This window comes from Austrofundulus limnaeus, unplaced genomic scaffold (assembly GCF_001266775.1).
Source record: "Austrofundulus limnaeus strain Quisiro unplaced genomic scaffold, Austrofundulus_limnaeus-1.0 Scaffold101, whole genome shotgun sequence".
In the NCBI taxonomy this organism is placed as follows: Eukaryota; Metazoa; Chordata; class Actinopteri; order Cyprinodontiformes; family Rivulidae; genus Austrofundulus; species Austrofundulus limnaeus.
Window position 1 is genome coordinate 929,332 of NW_013952503.1, and position 10,000 is coordinate 939,331.

The window sequence follows — 10,000 nt, forward strand, 5'->3', positions numbered from 1 at the left end:
TATCTATCTATCTATCTATCTATCTATCTATCTATCTATCTATCTATCTATCTATCTATCTATCTATCTATCTATCGGAAAGTGGTTTGATTACATGCTACAACAACCTGCCATAATTTAACGCTCTTTCTTTATTACCGTAAAGCATAAAGGATGGATACGCGTCATTTTTTATCATTTTTATCAACTGCGACAATATTCAGCAATAGAAAACATATGGTTATAACATGATTTACGCGTGGATAATCAGTTAATTCGTTGATTTGATTATCGTCGCTGTTGCTAATAATGTATTTTCATTTACGGTGTTATAGTTGTGTAATTACGGTAATCATCGATTCGAACTCAGACTGCAGCTCCCTCTTGCGGCGATATCAAAAGTATTGCAGTTTTAAAACTACACGAAGGCGTCCGTGAATCAGTTCGTAACTTATTTACTTGTTAAAAACAAACTAAAAAAATGAAGGTCATAAAATAACACGATGACCTTAACATTTCATTATTTTGGACGGACRTTTCTGACTCGACTTCCTTTAGTTTTAATGACTGAATCTCACTCCTCCTCTTCCTTTAGCTCCGTCTCTGAATCTGGGTTTTCGAACCATGGCGCTGCGCYTCGAACATCTCTCTGTCTACGTGGCGTTCTGTTCCTTATTAAACTTCATCGTAGGAGCGTCGTTCAGCAGCAGCAGCTCCAACATTTTATCCCTTCTGCAGCCGTATGATTTCTTGTATTACAGCGGGGTTCGGGCTTATTATGGAGAGGAGTGGGCAAAGGCTGCAGAGCTGCTGGAGAAGTCCATCGGAACCAGGGAGACCCTGCTGAGAGTCCGCAGACAGTGTCACCAGGACTGTGAGGCGTCTGGGTCTGAAGCTTTTAACAAACTGGGTAACAGCAAATATATAGATTGCTCTAAATGAGCATAAATGGATTTTATTTGCCTTTTATTTCAACTTTTTATTTATTTAGTTATTTGATTAAATTAGACCCATTAATTTCTAACCACTGATTTTAAATTAATTTTACTTAGTTGATACAACATTTTGCTTCCAGTTTGTTTATTTTGAATAATTTTGAGATAAACAGAAAGTTTCTCCAACAACAATAATGAACAATAATTACATTTTTATTTGGACCTCAGTGATTGTTTAACCTTATATTGCATTTTTCTAAAGTTATATACCCATTCATTTATTCATTCATTCATGCATCCATCCATCCATGCATTATCTGAACACGAGTGTCTGAATGTGTGATTTAAATAAATCATGATCTTAGGATATAAAGAGAAATTTAACTCTTTACATCAGTCTCTAACTCTGTTAAATCAAAATATTAGAAACAGACAAATAACAAGAGTTGGGAAAAACTTGGAGAATCTTGTGTGAYAAGTAAGACCCAGTGTGAAAAGGTTGTCTTTAGAGTTTACTTTGGTCTGAACAGATATAATTATGTGGTGGAAAACTCTACATTAAATCATGGATGAAAAACAAAAACAGCTCACAAAGCAGAAACACCCATTTATTAAAAACAAGTGTTATAAACTAGATTGCTTTTTTAATATTTAAAATACTGTCCAAAAGACTTAAATGTGACCCAGTACGATGACGTACTTCCTGTATGATAATGGTCTGTGTGTTGTTAGATTCTGAGGAGGGGAACATGTGGGACCTCTGGGCCTTGGACTGGGTCCAGCAGAGAGCTGAGTGTTTGAGGTTCTGTATCGGACGATCCGTCTCACCTGCAGGACAGCTGCCTGTTTCTTCCGACATCGAATATGAATTYGACACTCGCAACCCGTACAACTTTCTGCAGGTGACATTCTACAAGGTGAGCTGCTCTCTTAAAGGCAACATAAACTCTGTTTTATTTCTGATGATGCAGCTTCTGTATGGTTCACCTATTTTCTTCTTCCCTCAGTTGGAAAAGTTAAAAAAAGCGGCTGCAGCAGCTCACACCTACTTTGTGGCCAACCCGAGTCATCTGGAGATGAGAAACAACATAGAAAAGTACCGACGGATGGACGGCGTTCTGGAGGAGGACTTCCAGGACAGAGAGGCTGAGAGGAGGAAACACTGGGTGAGCAGAGACGGACATCCTGGACCTGATTCAAGATATTCGCCACAGATAATTGGCTTTAAAAACACTCATTCATTATTACCTATTCTGCACTAAGACTTGATGTGGTAGTAGCTGAGAGTCATCTTCAACACGTACTCTGAGTGTTAACAGGATCTTTGTTTAAACCGTTGTCATGTAAGATGATGGGAGCTGCATTCCTTCAAGGAATGATAGTTTTATTGTAGGGCTGTCGAATGATTAATATTTTTAATCTGATTAATCCCAAAGTAGCTGTGAATTAATCATGATTAATCTTAAATTTAATAAACATTTCTATCCATCCATCCATCCATGGATGGATGGATGGATGGATTAATTAGTTTTTATTGTTTTTATTTAGAAAGCAAAATTGATGCTTGGACATGATTTTTGGATATAAAAAAAGGACCTAAAAATGCTCCAAACACATTTGAGTCAGTTAAATTTTGTGCAGAATAATGGTTGAATCAAGAACTCAAGTATTTTCATTGCAAATGAGTACTACATGAGGAATGAAAAATAGATACTAAGGTCACAGTTGTCAGCAAAACATAAATAAATAAAATAAAATAAGCCATAAAAAGACAAAAAGAAAAAGTCTGTACATAATGTGTTACAAATGGAATTTTTATAGTATTTTATTTATTTAACCTTTATTTATCAGGTAAACTGTTTGAGAACCACTTCTCATTTACAAACATGACCTGGCATGCACNGTGATAAAATAAACTACTTGAGTTATTAATTAGTTTTTATTGTTTTTATTTAGAAAACAAAATTGATGCTTGGACATGATTTTCTGGATATAAAAAAGGACCTAAAAATGCTCCAAACATATTTGAGTCAGTTTAAAGTTTGTGCAGAATAATAGTTGAATCAAGAATTCGAGTATTTTCATTGCAAATGAGTACTACGTGAGGAATGAAAAATACTAAGGTCACAGTTGTCAACAAAACATAAATAAATAAAATAAAATAAGCCATAAAAGGACAAAAAGAAAAAGTCTGTACATAATGTGTTACATATGGAATTTTTATAGTATTTTATTTATTTAACCTTTATTTATCCAGGTAAATTGTTTGAGAACCACTTCTCATTTACAAACATGACCTGGCATGCACTGAGTGCATTGCAATATACAAACCTACATATTCAGCCAGAGTAAAGTGGTTGTAAAATTTAATCGCGATTAATTGCAATTTTTTTTTAAAGCGTGATTAAATTTTTAAATCTATGCCCATGCAGCACTAAAATTAATCAGAGTTAACTCGATTAATTTCACTTTAATGACTTTAACAATAAAATTTATTGTTAAAGTCGTGAAGTTTGTCCTGACTTCAAGTTAGCAAAACCTCATTTAGCGGAAGCTAACACTAACAGCTAATCGCTAAGACGACTATCACTCAGTCTGCTACACACGTCTTCATCTTCTTCCGTCTGAAGACTGYTGGGACTGAATCAAACCTGTTAATGTTAGTTAGATGTTAGCAGGCTTAATGTTAGGAAAAACATGATTTAGCGTAAGCTAACGCTAACACAACTAATCACTAAATGCTAAGATGACTATCAGTCTGTGTCACACGTCTTCGTGCTTTGAGCTGAAGACTGGTGGAACTGATAAACCTGTTGATGTTAATTAATTAAGTAGTTAGCAGACTTAAAGTTGGTCAAATCTAATTTAGTKGAAGCTAATTGGTCCGCTCACGGTTTGCAAAAAARCTAATCTGCTAAACCAAATTTATTTCCGCTGTTAGCTGTTTAGCAGAACYGTGCCCACCTCTGACAGCATGTGAAAATGTTGACGTTCCAAWGAGAAATATGACAGAGATCTATCTGTGACCAGCTGATTATTGCTCAAAACACCAAATCTCTCTTTCACACTTAAACTTTTTGTTTTACCAATTCAACTCTCCCTGTRATGAACCAGTTGTCTGTGTGTAATTTGCCTTTCCTCCGTTAATGTTGCAGCCTCTCCAGCTTTACCGTACATTCTGTTTTTGTCTCAGGTCCTGTACGACGCTGCTCTCCAGCACGAAGCCTCCTCTGACTGGCTGCAGGCGGCTGACAAGTGGAAAGCTTGTGTGAACGAGACTCTGCGGCAGACTGAGGAGTGCAGGGTGCAGTGTGAGGTCGCCTCGCAGCGGCTGCCTGAGGACCGCGGCGTGGACACCGTTGACGGAGTCTATGAGAAGGCTGCAGGTGAGCAAAACAACAACAAAAAAAAGTTTGGGAAACACTTCGCGAGGCGATGGGCAAGAGTTCTTCGTGGAACTCTTGTTTTGTGTATTTTGATATAAAGTAATTCTTCTCTTTCTACATTTTTCAGCTCTTTCTCTGTCTCTGCTGGCGTGCCATCAGTCCTGCGTGACTCAGGTCGCCACACGACCCGAGAGGATCTCTGCTCAGGAGGACTTCCTGCCGACGCAGCTGGAGCATCTGCACATTGCACAGTTTAAAGGTCGGGTTTTCGAGGAGAAAACTAACGATGCTTTAATGAATCGTTTATGTTTATTATTATTAGTTTTATATTGAACTTTTGTTTCCCCAACAGCTGGTGATGTTCTTGGAGCCCTGCGGACTCTTCGCWCGTTCCTCCTGTTTTACCCCTCCGACACGGGCTCCTCAGACAACCTGCAGCTCTACCAGGAAACACTAGGGGGAGACACAGAGTCACATGAAACACAACCTGCCCAGGTCTCTCTCCACAGTGTGTTGATGACTCCTGGGAGCTTGTTTTTGTTTTCATTAGTTTGAAAAAAAAATGTTTCACACTCATCTCAGTCCTCATGCCTGACCACAGCTTGGTGTTTTTGTCAAACAGGAGATCGTCACATACATCATTCGGTCCTTGCAGGAGAAGAAGCTGCTTTATTTTGGCGTGGAGAACCTTGAGTTCAGCTTCASTGACCCAGTGAGTGTCGATGTTAAATAAAAAGACTGAAAAGCTCTAAAGTGTTTTCTGAGTTCATCAGTCATCCTCTCTGCAGGACCTTTGGACTCCAGAAGACGTGGTGCCTGAATCAATAAGGGCGGATTGGAGGTGAGACAAATGGAGACAAATTTGCTCAATAACGAGCTGAATTAAATGGACCCGCACCTTTTGTTTTGTTTTTCCTGCCAGAGCGGAAAAAGAGAAATTAAATGAGAAATTAAAAGAAGGAAATCAGCTGGAGGAAGTGGACGACAGTGGGTTTTTCGCAGGTAAATAAATATTCAATTTTCTCATGATTTCTCTTGTTTTGTGTCTCATCCGTTGTGATTTTTCCTCTCAACAGGGGGCCCAGTCCCTCAGGTGGGTGTGACCATATCCATGGACGATGAAGCTCTGAACGGGACCAATCGAGTTCTCCTCGATGGAGTCATGACGGAGGAGGAGTGTGGCAGAACGCTGCAGTTAGCGTCTGTAGGTTCCCCTGATTAGAGGCTCTACTTCACCGCATCATCATGCCTTCCACRTTTTGTGTCATCTCTCGTAGGTCGCCGCATCTCTYGGAGACGGTTACCGAGGTCGACGCTCTCCACACACGCCTCATGAGACGTTCGAGGGTCTTACTGTCCTCACGGCTGCTAAGGTGAGAGGAAAGGGGGTCTGGCGAACAGGAGTAGGCCATCTTTTATTAGAACGTTGAGCCTTACAGTCTTGTTTTTCACAGCTGTCTCAGGAAGGTCTGGTGAACTCGTCAGACGCCATGTTGCTTCACGAGCTGGGTGAAAGAGCCAGAACTCTGCTGCACTCCTACTTCAGGAGCCCTTCTGAACTTTTTATTTCCTTCACACACCTGGTGTGCCGTAGTGCCGTTGCAGGTAGTGTCAGCGTCATTTGACTCTATATTTTTATTTATTACACAAGCTTTGATTTCTCCTCTGTACACTTAGATGTATTGTTTTCTTAGACATGTGTTAAAATTATAAAGGAGGTGCCTTCTCTCACTGGGAGTTCCTGGTTTATAGAAGCAGCCACATTGTATTTTTGGAACCAGAGTCTGTGCTGTAGAGATGTGGGGGCTGACCATAGGTGAGTGTAGGAATATAGACCGATCGGTAAACAGAGAGCTTTGCCTTACAGCTCAGCTCCCTCTTCACCTGAACAGACTGGTCCAGAGTCCATGAAACTACTTAAACTGCACCGATCCGTCTATCAATCTCACACTCAATTCTTCCCTGAACAAGACCCCAGGATCCTTGAACTCCTCCACTTGAGGCAGAACGTCACCCCCAACCCGGAGAGGAGCAATCCACCCTTTTCCCACTGAGGCCCATGGACTTAGATTTGGAGGTGGTGATGCTCATCCCAGCCGCTTYGCACTGAGCTGCGAACCGCCCCAGTGAGAGCTGAAGATCCTGACGCCAACAGAACCACATCATCTGCGAAGAGCAGAGATGGAATCCTGAGGCCACCGAACCGGACTCCCTCCGCCCCCTGGCTGCACCGAGAAATTCTGTCCATGTAAGTTATGAACAGAATCTGTGACAACAAGCAGAGTCCAACTTCTACTCTGAAGGGGTCTGACTTACTACCAGCAACGCAAACCAAACCATCGCACCACATGTATAGAGACTGAATGACCGTAACAATGGACCCACAGTCCCATTCTCACGAAGCACCTCTCACTGTGTACCTCAAGGAACACGGTTAAATGTCTTCTCCAAGTCCACAAAACACATTTAGACTGGATGGGCAAACTCTCATGACCCCTCTAGGACCCTAGTGAGGGTAAAGAGTTGATCCAGTGTTCCACAGCCAGGACAGAACCCGTATTGTTCCTCCAGAATCTGAGGATCGATGAGACTCTCTTCTTCAGCACCCCTGACCTTACAGGGGAGGCTAAGGAGAGTGATGCCCCTGTAATTGGAGCACACCCTCCGGTCCCCGTTTTTGCAAAGAGGAACCACCACCCCGGTTTGCCAGTCCAGTGGCACTGCCCCCGACGTCCAYGCAATGTTTTTTATTTAATTTTAATTTTACTGTATATAGATTGTTTTTTAATTAATGAAATAAAATGTTAATATAGTTTATTTATGTTTTTATTTATTTATTTTAACCAAAGTAAAGTCCTGTTTGTTTACAGKAAGGATGAGATACTGTAACAGATCCTGCTCCAGCTTCTGAGCTGTAGTATTTTCTGACTATTGTAYCATTATCTTTCCATTCAGGTGACCAGGAGGGCAGGCTGGATCTGTCTCACCCCATTCATGTTGACAACTGCCTTCTTGAGCCTGAAACCAAACAGTGTTGGAGGGAACCGCCTGCCTTCATACACAGAGATCTCAGGTAAAGTAGTGCACACAAGGCCTGACACTCATTTATTTACACTTTGCTTCCAATGGGTGAACTCTTTAATCTTCTTAAGGTCTTCTTAACCTTATATTCAGTCCAGTACTTCAAAGGATCTTTGTATTTTGTTTAATTATTATTATTATCATTATTATTATTATTATTATTATTATTATTATTGTTGTTGTCGTTGTTGTTGTCGTTGTTGTTATTATTAATAATAATTCTTGTACATTTTATGGCTGAGAATAAGAGATATTTTTGTCTCGCAGTGCGATCCTCTACCTGAATGATGACTTTGATGGAGGAGAGTTTATCTTCACTAAAAGAGATGCCAAGACAGTAACGGTAAGTCCCTCTGTTGTGACTGCCAGATAAATGTGTTAGGAATATTTATTTGAAATGTTGGGTTTTTCTGCCCTCGTCCTCGTCTACAGGCTCGAGTTAAGCCCAGCTGTGGTCGATTGCTGGGTTTTTCTGCAGGCCCAGTAAATCCTCATGGAGTTACTGCTGTGACAAGAGGCCGGCGGTGCGCTCTGGCCCTGTGGTTCACTAAAGAGAAGCTCTACAGAGACATGGTGAGCATTTTAGCCATGACCTCCTCCCCGTCAGGTCAGAACTGTTGCCTGGAATGCCTGCAGTCCTGTTTGTYGATGTCGTGACACCAGCGTTGGAGAATAAGACTGACCCGGGCACCATGCAAATCTGTTGGTTGTTTGCATGATTATGCTCATTTACCCAGTCTGTTCTGCGGCCGCGCCGTGTCATTGTCCTTAAGGTTTATCAACTGTGTGCTTGGAAAAACAAAAAATGTTTTATAGGTCTATTAAGTTGTAAAACCGTTTAATTTAAGTGAAGATCATTTTTAAACAAAACGTATTTTAAGCMTTTCAGTAAAAATATTTGTAAGAATGTAAAAGAACATTGATTTTGTAGATACACAGTTGGAAAACAAAAAAATAAGGCATCTTCGTTTGTTACATAATGTGGATAAACGTCAATAAAAAACTTTATTTATTCTTTAAGGGTAGAAAAAACAACTATATCACACAAAACAGAAAACTAAACAACTTGAGTTGGATCTGTAATTAGTAGCAAGCTAACATGATAACTAGCTAAAATTTTTGCTAGCTGCTACATTTGTTACTAGACKAGAGTTTGTTTTGAAAGTCACGAGCAGTCCACATTTTTTTAGTTTAATTTTTAAAAAAATACCACACAAAACACACAATGTAGCAATTTCAGATAAATATTAAATTACTAACGAGCTAAAATACCAACAAACTAGTAATTTTTTTTACAATTAGCCTCACATAAACATTGTTTCTTCTCATTTCTTTAGCTTTTGTAAAAGCTATTAATTGAAGAATGATGCATATCTTAGGTCTTGTGTCAGATTTTTGTTGTTTTTAAAAACATGACTGTCAAAAACTGTTCAGTTGCTGCAGCTTTTTTATTTTAGGTTTGACACTTTTTACTCTGCTTTTCACTTGTTACATTTCCTTGTTTTAAATGCTCTTTAAATGATCAGGAATAAAGACTGGACAGAGACTGAGTGAAAAAGCACCCAAGGTCCAAAACGAAAGCTTTGAAAAGTTTTTTCTAGAAACTTAATCACACACACACACACACAAAGATTTAAAACCTGCACAGTATTGTTTTCTCCCAACATTTTGCAAATTTCCTTTCAGGAGAGAGAGGAGGCAGAAGCCCTGTGGGCAGCAGATGGTCATAAAGTGCAGAAAAAGGTGGAGGAGGAGAGAGAGGGCAGCGCCAACGCCGGCCGTAACGCTCGGAGTCAGGCGACAAAAGAAAGGAGCAGAGAGCGAAGCCGGGTGACGGGGGGAAAGGATGAGCTGTGAAAGCCAGAAGAAACCTGAAACACTGAACCTTCTCCTGTAACAGTCCACAGTTTTATCATCTCGCTCCATTTGTGCACGTCTCTGCAGTTCTTACTCCAAAACCTTTGTTCTTCCGGTTGATGGATTTTGTCGCTTATGTTGTGTAAATGCTTTATTTATACTGTAAATGAGGATTTTTATGTCTGTGATCTCAGTTTGGATTGATTTTAAAATATAAAGACTACATAAAAAGTATTAAATGTGAYGTTTTTTCAGTGAAGCATGACCGCGGCGAACCAGCTGCACCCAAGTGYGAGCAGGAAGAGAATTAGGACCAAGAGTGGGGTAGAAAAGTGAACTGAGGYGGCACAATCAATTAGACAATTACCTCACTGTCTCCATAACGTACTGCTGATGTTCTGCTCAACCTTTAAGGAACATTAAATGTAAACMACAGCGTAGAGGTGGAGGTCGTATCGTCAACAATAGTTTCAGGTACAAAGTGGGAGAGAACCAACTGACAGAGCGGGAGGTGCAGAGGGAGGGGRAAAGGATAGAAATAGAGAGATTACTGTTAATCCCTCATAAATGAGTGCATTTGTTTATGAAGCTTAAAAAGTCTTCCATTTAGAATATGGAATAGTAATCCAGAGAGAGAGAGAGAGCATTTAATCATACACATCCAGTGGAGTGACACTCGACCCTCCTGCTTCCATAAAAACCAGTAGCTTCTGCTTCTTGTGTGTTATGGAGTCAAGTGTTGTTCATGGTCCATATTAACCC

At 40.2% G+C, this 10,000-nt stretch overlaps 1 protein-coding gene across 1 annotated transcript; it reads left to right on the forward strand.

Moving 5' to 3' along the window:
- Positions 1 to 398: 398 nt before the first annotated feature.
- Positions 399 to 9,472, forward strand: p3h3 (prolyl 3-hydroxylase 3). Its single transcript, XM_014013456.1, has 16 exons — positions 399 to 889; positions 1,647 to 1,831; positions 1,922 to 2,080; positions 4,108 to 4,300; positions 4,428 to 4,559; positions 4,653 to 4,795; positions 4,923 to 5,012; positions 5,089 to 5,141; positions 5,223 to 5,302; positions 5,377 to 5,504; positions 5,578 to 5,673; positions 5,755 to 5,905; positions 7,256 to 7,373; positions 7,649 to 7,724; positions 7,814 to 7,954; positions 9,068 to 9,472. The coding sequence occupies exons 1-16, from the start codon at positions 604 to 606 to the stop codon at positions 9,236 to 9,238; spliced, it is 2,202 nt and encodes a 733-aa protein (XP_013868910.1). The 5' UTR covers positions 399 to 603; the 3' UTR covers positions 9,239 to 9,472.
- Positions 9,473 to 10,000: the final 528 nt, after the last annotated feature.